The sequence below is a fragment of the Nelumbo nucifera genome, chromosome 1 (genome assembly GCF_055504915.1).
Source record: "Nelumbo nucifera cultivar China Antique chromosome 1, China Antique-T2T, whole genome shotgun sequence".
Classification (NCBI taxonomy): Eukaryota; Viridiplantae; Streptophyta; class Magnoliopsida; order Proteales; family Nelumbonaceae; genus Nelumbo; species Nelumbo nucifera.
Window position 1 is genome coordinate 183,783,548 of NC_142649.1, and position 13,974 is coordinate 183,797,521.

The 13,974-nt window shown below is 44.8% G+C and overlaps 1 protein-coding gene across 2 annotated transcripts; it reads right to left on the minus strand.

The window, feature by feature from the left end:
* Positions 1–1,233: 1,233 nt before the first annotated feature.
* LOC104596006 (scarecrow-like protein 8) lies at positions 1,234–3,940 on the minus strand. Of its 2 annotated transcripts, XM_088895548.1 has the most exons (2): positions 3,489–3,825; positions 1,234–3,348 (listed from the first exon to the last, which is right to left on the minus strand). In XM_088895548.1, exon 2 carries the CDS (start codon positions 3,315–3,317, stop codon positions 1,494–1,496), a length of 1,824 nt encoding a protein of 607 aa, XP_088751674.1. In that variant the 5' UTR covers positions 3,318–3,348; positions 3,489–3,825; the 3' UTR covers positions 1,234–1,493. The 2 variants fall into 2 exon arrangements, with proteins under 2 accessions (XP_088751674.1, XP_010255275.1); XM_010256973.3 differs by having other exon boundaries at positions 1,234–3,940.
* Between the last annotated feature and the right edge of the window lie 10,034 nt (positions 3,941–13,974).

The following is a 13,974-nucleotide window of genomic DNA, read 5'->3' on the forward strand; positions in this document are numbered from 1 at the left end:
TAACGACAGGATTGGTTTGGGCCTTTTGGGGTTGTCACAACTCACAACTCAAAAGATGAAACATAACTCTCGACTCCTATCCGTTCCTACCACCACATAAAAGCTGCCCCCGGTGCTCCGTATAATGTCAAGGTTAAGGTTTTGAGGAGGACATGTACAAATCGGACATCATCCCTCTTTCCCTTCCCCCTCTTAACAAGAGGATGACAATGTAAGACAATACTCATCTCTTAATGGGGTGGGGAGAATGACTATTCAGCCCATCTCATAATTTTTACTCTTATTGTACAGGTGGGATGAATCTTGATCGTAGGTTGATATCAAATCTGCAGATAGGATGCAATTTATAGGAGGAAGAGACTATTAGTAAACTATGGGAGGCTTCAATTTCAGAATTCTGTGGTGGAATTCACCCCAAAACAACTAGGGACGGGATGATAAGATGGGATTGGGCGCAGGGGGTGGGGGCTCCCATCACAATTCACAATCCACGGTTTGCTCTGTTAATTAGCCACGTCACTTATTATCATATTACACATTCCACTACTAGGCAGCGAGCAGTTCTCTTGTCAGAAATGACGAATACCTACTTTGGTTTTTTGTGGCCCCTGTTTATCTGCCCTAGTGTATCGGCTTGTGCTTAAATAAATTAGCCACGTCACTATGCATCCCTAACATAACCATAACAATACATACATATGGTCCTGATTGCAATGGAAAAAAAAGTAATAAAATATTAAAACACTTCAAATGACTGTTCATCAGCAAATGTATGGCATAATCCCTTTTCTGGAGAAACATCAGCAGTGGTGTCACGACATCAAAAACCCCCCTACATCCATTCTGATGACTTGACAACTCTGTTCCTAATTCAGTACAGTAACCACTGTTTGGTGTTTGGTGAGTTGGACGAGGTTTACGATGCGCACCGAATTTTAAGCTAAATCCTCTCACAGACTCACACCGTCGCACTCGCACGTGATTTTCCTAAACTCTCGTCTCGTGTTGACGTGTAGTACAGCTAGCTCATCTCACCTTCTAAATAAAGCCAAGCCCTATCCAACTCTTACACGTATTTTGTTGTGAGCAGATCCCATCCCGGCTCCAAGTCTCCAACAAATGCGTACACCCCTGCACCACTCGCTAAGACGCTTACCACACTACAAAAGTACCAAACACATCCTTCACAGTACATTACACAATCAAGCTGGAGTCGAAGCATCACTATGTCTATTTGTTCAATTTTCAATATGCATTGCAAATTGTAACGTAATAATAATATTAATAAAACAAAATTTATTTGTTTGTTTTTTAGTACTGTGCCCTCCTTTTCTTTTCTTCTCTTTTTCCTTCCCAAAAATATATAAAAATCAACAATTACAAACCTAATCAAACTAGTAAATTTAGCCATTTGAGAGAGAGAGTAACCAAACAACAAAAAAGGTTAGAATTTTCCTCCTCTAATAATAACAATAATAATTATATTACTTCCTTCAACGCCAAGCAGACGCGACGGTCAGCACCCGATCCATCCAACCAAAGCACATCCCTCCGCCCTCTTCTTTAATAGTGAATCCTGGGTTATTCCGGTACCCCGAGTTGAGCCGACTCCGCATTGACTCGGATACTTGTTGACCCAGTGACCACGCCTCAAACCCGGCCATTCTCATCCTCGCACGCCACTTCCCCAACACCTCACACCGCTCTATCCTTTCCCATCCCTCGCATGCCACCATATTTGCAGCTTTCCTACCCAAACACTCCTCCACTTTCACCCGCTTCGCTGAGTCCCGGGGCATGGTCGCGTCTAGCGAGTCAAACACAGCCCGGTAGTACGCGCAGACCTCCCCCACTCGTCCCACGAACGGCGCCGTGTTGGCGTTCATCTCTTGCTCCACCACCGTCACCACCCGTGGACCCAACTCCTTCACCACCCTAAGCAATTGGTCCCTTGGGTTCTCCGTTGACACGCTCTCGTCAGGCATTCTGTAGAGCCTGAACGCAAAATTCACAGCCAGTGCCTCCTCATCGTTGCACCCCAGCGTCTCCCTGTTCAGATCACGTATTTTCCGGCTTACCACGTTGAACTTTAGGCCCACTCCAAATCGCTCCGCATGTTTCCTCAGCCGATCCCCCACTACACGTAACCCGTCTGTTTCTCCGTTGCTGGGTTCCGCAACAGCGGTGATCTTCACGGAGGTTGGCTCTCCGTGCTGTCGGTCCGCAAGCGCGTGAATAAGGCTCATATACTGGCTTCCTTGGCTGATATCAAAATCCACCACATGGACATTGTTGGGTTGGTCCCTCGTGGCTTCAAGAATTGCCAGATTAGCAGCCGTGAATCCAAGCTTAAAACAGGGGGATCCCTCGTATAGCATCCGCGTCGCCATCATGTGCTCATCACTGAACAGCTCCATCACCGGAGGAGGATTCTCGGTTGGGTTCATGCGGGACCGGAGAGCAGATACCATATACGCCGTCAATCTCTGTTCTGGATCGCCTTGCACGTTGGATACCTGATTCAGGCGGGCTAGAGTCGTCGTAGCGGCGTCCATGTTTCCTTCGGCGATGGCCGCTGCAGCGTCTAGCAAAGACTGCTTCGAAGAACTGGAGCAAGAGGATGGAGAAGCCGAAGACGAGGACGACGAAGAGGTTGGAGAGGGCGAGAGAGGCTTCTGATTTTGGATCAGGCCCTGGATAGTTTCACTCCACCCACTGCTAGTGATCACCGAAGCCGCGTCTCCTTCGTCTTCGTCGTTGTCATCCAAGAGCTGTTTCTCTAGTTCTTGAAGCCGGCTTCTCATCTTGTCCGAGTCTGGCTCCGATTCAAGAGGCACAACTCGGTTTGCAACAGAATTGGAGAAAGAAATCCCAGACAAAGCAGAGTTGGTACAAGAAGGGCTGTTGCTCTGAGTATGGTTGATAGGGTTAAACGGTTGAGGCCGAAGCTGTGGAAGATGGGGGAGTCCGAAACTTTTCGTCAAAGTGGATGTCCCGGACACCTCCGATGAGGGGAAATCAACAGGAGATAAGGGAGAAATCGGAGAGTTGTGGTGGTAAGTCCTCGGTTTAACAGACCTCGCAAAGAAGCCGGAACCAACGAGTTGTTGTTGATGTTGCTGCTGATGTTGCTGCAGTAGCAGTTGCTGCTGATGCCGAAGAAGCTGCTGTCGTTCTAGTTCCGCTAGGGAACGTTTGCCGACTAGTTCGGTTCGTCGAGGAAGGATCGTCGGGGAAGAACTATCGACATGAAATTGTGACCTGTATTGAAGTTGTCCATTATCGTTTGACGCCGCCGATCCGCCGCTGATTCCCATGGAGCTATAGAAATCAGCGCTCCCGGAGAACCTAGACGTCATAGTTGGTGAAAGAACAAAAACAATTGGAAGAGAAAATTGGATTTTTAGCAAAGGGGAGGATCGATTTTTAAGCAAACCATGCTCTTCAATGGCATCAGAGAACAAAACCCATTAACACAGAATAATTACCCATTTAGAACATGGATTTCCGTTTCTCGGGGACCCTCTCTCTCTCTGTGTCCCGTGTCTCTCCTCCTCCCTCATCTGGTTTGATTTCGTGGATCGTTTTATTATATTGTTGTTATTCTCTCTCTCTCTCTCTCTCTATCTCTCTTTCTCATATACACACGTATGGTGCCGTAGCTTTCTTGTAAACTGTCGATTCCCGGTTATTTTCGTGCGGTTTCACCTCCATCCGTCGGTCTTTTTTCGTTTACGTCCAGCCTCAGGATTTCAAAACCGGAAAAGGATTCAGAAATCCGTCTACGGGGGCCGGGTGGCGGAGTCCCCACCTTTGAAAAAAAAATGGAAGAGTAAAGCGTTCCCACCTTTTTCTAAATTCCGGAGGAGGAATTGTTATGTCATAAATGAGGCTCAGTTTCTGCAAATTAACCTTTATGGTCGCTTCGCTACCGTCGAAAGCCATTAAAAAAATCTGATCGTATTCTCTCCTTTTTATTATAAGTTATTAATTTATTTATTAGACAGAGATAAGATTAGATTAGATTATATAGAATATGGAATTAGTGGAGTGACTAAAATGCCATCTGGCTACTAACAATCAGATGTTTGTCCGCCAGGACCACACCGTCGTCACTCGTCACCCACCATCTGATTCGGGGTTTGACTCGGTTGAGTTGTTGATCCTCTCTACGGAAAGAACGTGTCAAAGATCAAAGTCATCAAACCCCTGTGAGGGGGTGGGGGCTGGTGTTGCAGAGCCTAACTTGAATGTCAGACCGACCCCCCACTAAATATAAATTTTCTTTTTTGCTGGGGGTAGGAAATGAGTTTGGTTGGGTTAAGACGAACCAAGAACCGAAGTTGGAGTGTAGCTGGATTCATCATTCCAATATTGGTTGATAAGCGGTGATCCCATCACGAAACGTCCAATTTAAATACTTGTCCATTGGTTGATGCCTCGCCAGATCGCCTGTAAAATTAATTAAAGCATGTAGATGGTAAACTGAGGAAGTCATTAATAATAAAGCTGGGTGAGGTTGACCGTGTCAAATTGGAGGTAGAATACGTGTAATTCCATGGGTACAATTGTCATCGAAGCAGATGTACTCGGTTGCGTGCCGGAATTATTATAGGAAGGGAATTGGTTAGCAACCGGACCATTCGCCCACCTACGGTCTAAAGCTCCATGCCAGTTGGGCTTCAGTCAGGGCAAAGCCCGTTCGAGCAGCCTTTATTGTCTTGCATTTCCCTGTACTCGTCTGCTTTATTTTAAGTGAATATATTCACGATGCAAGTTTTGTAAAAGGCAGTTATAACGGTGTGGGCACTGATAGAAGTCGATCTTAGCTCATGGCGAGTCGATGGATGGTACAAGTGGACTTATCTTAATAATAATAAATAGAAATTATTTAAAACTTATCATAACATTTTAGCATTTCTCTTATTAAATTCACCATAACTTTTCAAAAGGTCCAGGAACCGTGTAGAATTGATTTTGTATAAAAGTAATTTTTTAAAAGTGTTTTTGTAAAAGTATTTTTATAAAAGTATTTTTATAAAAATGTTTTTGTAAAAGTATTTTTATAAAAGTGTTTTTGTAAAAGTGCTTTTATAAAAGTACTTTCGTATAAGTGTTTTTATAAAAGTACTTTCAAAAAGAACTTCGAAAAAGTGCTTTTGTAAAAGTATTTTTATAAAAGTACTTCTGTAAAAGTGCTTTCATAAAAGTATTGTAAAAGTGCTTTCATGTAAAAGTGCTTTCATAAAAGTACTTTTAGAGTGATTTTGTAAAAGTGCTTTTATAAATCTTCTGTAAATGTGCTTTCATAAAAATGCTTTTGTAAAAATATTTTTATAAAAGTGCTTTCGTAGTATTTTTATAAAAATGTTTTTCGTAAAAGTGATTTCATAAAAATACTTTCATAAAAGTGGCTTTATGCTGTTTTCAGTTTTGATTGATTTCAAATTGGACAACGATTTGCTCGCATGATCAGATTATTGGAAATTTGGTTTAGGTTTAATTCAAACCAATAAATATGGACTAATTTATTTTGGATTGGCCCAATCCAATAATTATAATGGATCGTCCAGATCCGATTTGATAAGGTTTTGATCGGATTGGATCCAAACCAAAACTAGTCGATTGACACCCCTACCTTGAAGCACCTCTAGGTTATGTTTGGTTTGAAAGAAAATGTAGGGAAAGGAAGGGAAAGGTAGGCTATGTTTAGTGTTCATTGATAGAAATTGTCTACATCGGTATAAATACAATTTATATAACCAAACTGCCCCTGAATGATATCTCAGCCTTATTAAATATATTTTTGTCAGCTAAATTTTTATTTAATAACCAAACAAAGGCATCTGCGGTAACCACCTTGGCAGCCGAGCCCTAGCCCAACAAATACTAAGGCAGGGATACTTTTGGTCGACTCTTCACAAGGATGCAGCTGAGCTGGTACGAAGGTGCGATCAATGTCAAAGACATGCTAACCTCTGCCATCAACTAGCCACAACCCTCTCGGCTCTCAACAGCCCTTGGCCCTTCACTAAGTGGGGAATGGACCTCCTCGGCCCTTTCCCTCAAGAAACAGGGGACAAGAAACACATCATCGTCGCTGTGGACTACTTCACCAAGTGGATAGAGGTCGAACCCTTAGCCACCATTACAGCTCGAGCAATCCAGAGCTTCTTTTGGAAAAGCACCATTTGTCGCTTTGGCCTCCCCCACATTCTTGTCACCGACAACGGGAAGCAATTCGACGATGCTAAATTTCAAGAATGGTGTGCCTCCCTCAACATTAAACAGTAGTACACCTCGGTGGGCTACTTCTAGACGAATGGCCCAGCTAAGGTCACAAACAGAACCATCTTGGAAAGACTGAAGACTAGGTTGGACCAAGCCAAAGGCTTGTGGGATGACAAACTACACAACGTTCTCTGGATCAAGCCACACATCGGACGACCACGAGAGAGACTCCGTTCGTCCTAACCCACGGTACGGAAGCAATAATTCCAACAGAAATCGGCCAACCAACACTTCGGATCAAAGTGTACGACGAGGCCGAGAACAGTGAAGCGCTTGGAGCAAACATAGACCTACTAGAAGAAGCCCGAGAGCAAGCACAAATCAGGGTGGTAGCCTACCAGCAACGAGTGGCCCGCAACTACAACTCCAAGGTGAAAGAAAGGCATTACCAAGAAGGAGGCCTCGTCCTCAGGAAGGTCATGGTCCTCGAACCTGGAGTAAGAAAGTCGGGCCCCAACTAGGAAGACCCCTATAGGATTAGGCAAGTCGTCGGCCCCAACACCTTTCGTTTGGAAAACTTAGATGGAAGACCCGTCCCTCGGATGTGGAACTCGGAGAACCTCTAGATGTATTATAGATGAATGCAATCTAATGAAATAATGAATGAATGAAGCAAAGTTCCTCTTTGGCTCAATTCTTAGCGTGTGTTCCCACCAGGTCTCTAAGACTCCTCAGCTTCGCGATTGCCCGAGGTGCATGGCCTTTCTAGAGGATCGTGCCCTCTTGTCGGACCATCACCAAGGCATATTGCTAATAGCGAACACCCTAACTAAAACCCTCGCCAAACTATACCAGGATGGTTGTGGCCTCGCATGCCTCACCACTCGCCTTAGCAGCAACTGGCCTCTTGGTCTTCTACACTTAGCGCCATTAGCTAAAGACGGAAACCCTGACCAACTCGGCAGTTCGCCTTGGCCCGAGACCCAGACCTCTTCAAAGAGTTACCTCGGCCTCGTCAAAGCAACCACCTGGAGAGGAGAGAGCCAAGCGAGCCTCAGCTCTGCCTTGCCCCCCCCTCTCAGTTCGATAGGCCATCTCGAGTTTGCCTAAGCAACCACGAGAGGAAGGGAGCTAGAAGAGCTTTGGCTCTGCCTCGGCCTCTTCCCCATGTTTCAGTTGGCCACCTTGGCCTTGCCTAAGCAGACACTTAGAAGGAACTAGGCCAGGTAAGCCGCACTTCGGGCACACAACTGCACCTCTGCCTCCCCTTCCTACCAACCTAAGGCGTGCGTGTAACAAGCCAATATGAGCTATTTTTTGTGTGTGCACTATAGTCTCATCGTTGGGAGGGGTAGGGGCCCCTCGGTAAAAGAAAAAGAAAAGAAGAAGAAAGGGAGAACACAATGCACAGAACAAAAGGAGCACAATGTACAAAAAGAATGCATGCATGATTTTTTCATTAGCTTCAAGTATTGATCCTTTACAATAAGTTTTGCCGCCTCTTAGGCTGAATTGAACGAAGGCACGAGAAATTCGATGCCACTACAGGGTACCCCTTACTCGTCGGGCTCACTAGCGCCCACCATCGCTACTCCCCTTGGTCGAAGCCAAAGTCTTCGCCTCGGCCTCAGGAGTGGGGGGTAAGTGATGTAGGGCAACCTGGCCCAGCCCATTACGGGCTGGAGGACCCAGCCCATGGACGCCAGCCAGGGTCCTGATCCAGCATGGCGGGGGCTACCCTGCTCCCCTCATACAAAGCCAATAGCGGAGCGCCCCAGCGTCCCCACTTCTCCCGCTGACCGCCCTCGTACGGAGCTCATCGGGGGCGTCCATCTCCACAACCTCCAAGCAGTTCAAGTATAAATACGGGATAACCCCCTCTAGGTAGAGGATTTCCAAACACTAGCTCTAACTAAAAGCTCAAGTGAAGGGCCTTTCCTCCTGGGAGCCTAGTGCATATGAGCACCCTCCTCAAAGCCCTCGTCTGCACCAAATCCCTCTCTTCTTCAACCCACGTACTAACTTGACCGTCGGAGCCTCTGCCTTGGGTTCTCACCCGGGGCCTCTAACATCTATTATCTTGTAGGACCTCAGACTACCAGGGACTTCACCACTTAACCACTAGCCCTTGGCTATAAGCCATCGGCTTCTTCAATACTCAGAGATGATCCTTCTTGACCTACGCGTCTCGGTCTCGACACACCTCCTCTGAACCCCTCAAAGCCTTCGACCAGCCTTCAAAGCTCAAGAGTGTTTTTACCTTATTGCCCTCGGCTAATCCGGGTAAAAACAGTAATCTGCACCAACATCCGTTAATTTATCGGATTTTTTGTAAATTTTGAAACATCATAGTTAGTTTAAGAGAAATTCTAAAAAATAATGATGAGTTTTATTTTAGACAGTTTTCTTAATTAATAAAAATAGTAACAGTTGAGAGACGGGGTGAAAGATATTTTTTTGTCAATTTGCACATCTGGAAAAGGGGATTCGCGTGGATATTTCTTCGCATTGCATGTGCCGTTGAGACTTCCTTCTTTCGTTAAATATGAAAAGCCGTCATATATGCTTGGTGCTTAGTGGTTAGTGCTGGTGGAGAGAGAGAGAGTAACAGAAAGGGATTATCCTTTGTAACTCGTGGTAGTGAGTCACATCCAAGGATATTTTCCGTAATATTCGGAGAATTCCTGGGCAAGGGATGGAAACAGAAAACATAAGAAAAAGTTGGAGTTCTCTCAGTATCCGTGTAATAGCTGCGTAGTATGTGAAGTTTCAAAGCAACACAGAATCCACACGTAATCTAAAAAACATTCAAGGCTATGATATTGGTTACCAAACTCCCCAGATATAACATATAAGCTTGTGGTTGGAAGTTGGTACAGAAGGAAGGGTAGGTAGGCCCCACCTGAAATATGTTGTAGAGCAATATAACCAAAAATCAATTTTCCTTGGAGCCCGGAATATCATTATTTTATGATGCGGTTTGGTGGTTACAATCATCCAACGGAGGAAGGGAGGTGTAGTTAGGGACCCGGGTCCACATCTGATACTTTGGTGGGCCCACCGGTGAAGCTTCTCAACGAGTGGAGTGAATCCTTTTCTGAGGCAATCATTGTCTATATATAGTTAGTATGTATATACTCAGCATGTATTTTGATACATAAGTTGACGTATAAAGACTAAAATACCCTGATGTGCAGGCATTGTTCGATGGTGAGGCATAAAAAAATTAAAGGGATGATTCATGATTGATTTTCTCTGCCCTTTTTCTTTATTTTTCTTTTCAAAAATCAAAATCAATTGATGAATATTAGTAATTAGTGTGTTGTGTATGGAAGTGGACTGAGTCGTCTCGTCTTAATCTTTCTCAGCTTCGTTCAAGTATTGGATTCTTTTCTAATCTATTTTATGATAAGAAAACAAAAGTCTATCCAAAATAAATCATTGTGCGCGTGGTGCTCATTATAGACATAACCCCATTTTAGATTATTTTCTTATTAATTCTAATTTAGGTCTAATTAATTTTTTTTTTTAAAAAAGAAAGATAAAGAGGGTAGTTTTGTCAAAGACCAGACCCAAAAGAAACAAAAACCATCTTTAAACAGAAATAACGTCTGATTTTATAATTCTCTAATCATGCCCATTTATATACAAGGCGACCGATTTTCCTAAATCTAAACCTCCCTTCGGAATTCGGATGCCAAATCCCAAATGGAGTAGGATTGGGCATTTGGGCTGAGGGGGAGATCCACGAAACCAGCATCTGATCCTGATTGTGTGGTTGGTTAATTGTTGTTAATAAGTTGCATACAAATTACAATACATCCATTACGGTGCAGCTGACTTTGCTCACACTGACAGTGCGCATCCCGACACGTGTGTACCTAGGCGTTACAGAACAGAACAACGACCGTTACATTACATATTTACATTACACGCCGTCGAGTCGTGGTCGTGGCTCCACCGAGCACAAAATGGTGTGGGTGGTCGTTCATTTCATTGTACCCAAATAGACAAACCCGAACCGTGCGTTTCCGTTTTTCACCTTTAAAGTCGTACTCGTACCTGATTGATGTTAGACATTTTCAAAGCAAAATAGTGAAATGGAAATGGTACCGTACTCTGTAGTCTTGACTGGCTATAGCCGGTGAAATCGATCTGGTCAGTTGTCATCGTCGGATCCGGGTCCCAGTTTTGGGCGCCTACGTCACGAGAAACGAACTCCACTTTTTGCCTTGTTCTACTCAGAGCGGCTGACCTGAGCGCCGTAATGAAAGCTGCTGCCCCAGATTGGGTGCATTTTTACACTCCCAGCGTAAATCAGGGCCGTTGATCAGTGAGACAGGTTAAAAAGTAGGCACACGTGTCCCTACTTTTCGTAAGATGTGTGTGTTCACATGTCTGGACGACAAATCGCAGGGCGGAAGTGGAACACGAATACACGATGGTCAGGTCAACAGCGCAGGCCGTAGGGCCAAATTACAATTTCTGTTTTTTCTTTAAATTAAATTGTAGTGGAAATTGTAAAACTTTAAAAAGGACATCTCTGCGACTCTGCCACGAAGAGCCCCCCTCCTTTCTTACTTCAATCCTCTTTAAAATCAAATATCAAAATATTAATGCAATGAAGTCGGATTGAAGAACTACCACTTGGGCTATAAGCTACTGATCTGGGATTTATGTAATTTGGAACGAATATACACTTGAACGGGAACATTTGCAGGTTGTTATCTTATTGTGGCCCGACCATTGCTTAATTTACACATACTACATCTTAATTAGTGATAACCCCTTCTAACAAGTAATGACTACCCATCATCTGATCATCATCATCACTCTTTTTATTAGTCTCCTCTTGGATGTGTGTGGCCTAAGTGATATCACCCACTTGAGGTGACGTGGACAACTCTTAATAAGATACTTATGAGATCAAATCAGGCCCCCACAACGTCCCACAGCACATCTCCGCTGTGTATGAAGAATATCTCCCGATAATATCAGAAATGATGATGTCATTATTAGGAGATGTTCCCAATACATGGCAGACGTTGTGGGGGCATTCGGGGTTTGATTTGAACTCATACTTATTGAGATGACATCTTTTTTCAAAGCATGGTTGTGTACCTGCGTTCGCGACATGTAATATAATTAGGCACACCAATCACTAGTGAGGTCCCAACCACCTCTCATGTCTAGTATGAAGTGGGATCTGCTCCTCACAAATGGGCGTTTCACATACACATCTACCATGCATTGAGAACATCTCCCGTGAATAATAACTAATAAATATGGGAGATGTTTCCAATGCATGATAGGATGTGCTGTGAGGCACCTATGAGGTGCCAGGTGTGAGGAGCAGATCCGGTCTCGTCTAGTCTATACAAATGGGGCTCCAAATGAGAGATTGGAGTGGTGGTTTTGTAGGGTATATATAGAGGTGTAAAGTGGGCCATGCCGGGCAATGCCCGTGGGCAATTCATGCAAAGTGTGGGTCGTGCCGTGTTGGCCTGCGGGTCGTTACAAGCTGTGCCACCCTCTCTAGTGAAAAATTTGGGGGTCAGCCTGGCATGGCCCACGGTCTAGGCCCGTCCCATGCCATGCCGTTCTATGGGCTGAGCCTTGGGCCAGGTTAGGCCCTGCACTAGGCCAAAGCTATTTATTTAAAAAGATTGACAAAAAACTTAAAATTATAATTTTATATGAATTTTGTGTATAAAATTGATTATATATACAATAGTTAAATTAAGGGTAAATTTCTTAAATTACCCTTATGGTTTATCTAATTGATTAACTATACCCTTATTCTTTGAAATATGACTAACACTACCCCTACTATTTCTTACAATTGACTAATACATCTTTTACGGTTAGCGCCCATTAACAGAAAAACAAAAAAAAAAAAGATTTTACCCTTTATTCTTCTTCAAATTTTCAAAATAAAACAAAAAAAGGGGAAATAAACACTAGTACATCAAAACCCTAACCACATTTATGGGAACAAGTTTGGTTTCAAATGACAAGAATCCTAGACTCTGTAATTAGAGAAGAGCATGTTTCCCATTTCACCCAATAGCAACTGTTGTCAAGAGAAGAAAAGAGCTTGCCTTTGTGCAGTAACAGAACGACAAGATTGGAAGCAATTTGAAGACAGAACGGTTGCAATAGAAAACTTGTGTTATGTGTTCTGAGAAAACCTCTCTCTCGACCTGCACTCTCCTCTCCCCCCTCCCCTTTTCCTGTTTCTTGTTCGTCATGGCAGTCAGCCATTCGGAGACGGAACCGTGGAAGGTTCTGCCTTTCCCTAAATCCAACAGGTATTTAGAGACCACTGACAAAAATAGCATTTGCTTCATCATGGCGGTCAACCATTTGGAGATGCCTAAATCCGACTACCCCATTAATGGCGATCTCTTACTATGATGAATCATTTTTTTGGCTAAGTACCACGTTATTCGGTTCGCTTCCAAGTGGCCGATGACTTAGAGGCCAAGCTAGGAGTGGACTAGGTGCCGAGCTGACCAGAGGGCCGAGCTGGATTGATTGTTGAGCTTCATAGTTCTTTAGAGACCTGCAAGGAATCAATGTCAAAGGACCCAGGGTGGCTAACCCGGGGAAGTCGCTTCGATGCTTAAGTCAGTACTCTTATAGTAGATTGCGAGCTAAAAATCATAAAGTATGAGAGCTAGAATATGCTTACTTGCCCCCCTCCCATGCCATTGGGGTTGGTTCCTTTATATAGACATTGTTTGGGGTGGGCTTCACGCACCACATCCGAGATTTCTGAAAGGTCGTTTAAGTGGTCCGAGATTACCGGAGGCAACCGCCATGCATGTTGACCATCCTCCGGAATGTTCGGTACATGGGCCAACTTCCAAGGATCGTGGGATTGTTGGGATATGCATGTCGAATTTGTCGGCGAGCACGTCTCGCAGGTCGCCACTTGGACCTCAGTCAGGCCGGCACGCCCTCGAGGGAGGTCGCTCCTTGCGTCGAGGTCACTTCAACCAGTGACGAGGTGCTTCTTGCCAACCTGAATTGTGGTCCAGGTCGCCAATTCGGTGCTTGTGCCAGGTCGCCAGTTCGGCGCCTGTGCCAGGTCGTCAGTTCGGGACACCATCATCTTGACTAAGTTGTTGCCTAAGTGGTTCCGGGTGTCACCCAGTTGTTCCGAGATGCCACATGTCACAATGTCATTAGAGGGCCAAATCTGCCTTCATCAATTTCCCCCCACTCCCGAGCTGAAAGTAACTCGGCGAAGGGAGTAGATTGCTCCTTTTGGCCTGGAATTACTAATTTGATGAGCTCGTAACCGTCAACCCAATTTGCTTCTCAGGTCGGAAGAGTCCAAGTGTTTGCAGCCTTGTGCAGGACCTCGCCATCTGTCTTATGTGATGCCGAGATCTTTTATCAGCTCGGCACCTTAGCCCTTGGGCTCTGGGAGCGACTCGCGGTCCATTCTCCTTATCATCGATTTTGCCCATGCCGATGAGGCGATTCGGTCTTATGTGGTGCTGAGGTCTTTTATCAGTTCAACACCTTAGAGCTACGACTGCGTTGCATCAGCCTTGTTAGTGAGGCCGGTCACCCACTCCTACAAGAAGCTACTGAGAGCTCAACCTACGGGGGCAGCACTATTGACTTTAGGTCACCAGTTCGCACGGGAGCCTTTGAAGGCTTGACCGGCAAGGGTGTCCATACAGTCCGTTGGCTGCCAACTCCCGCGGAAGCCACGAAGAGCTCATCTTG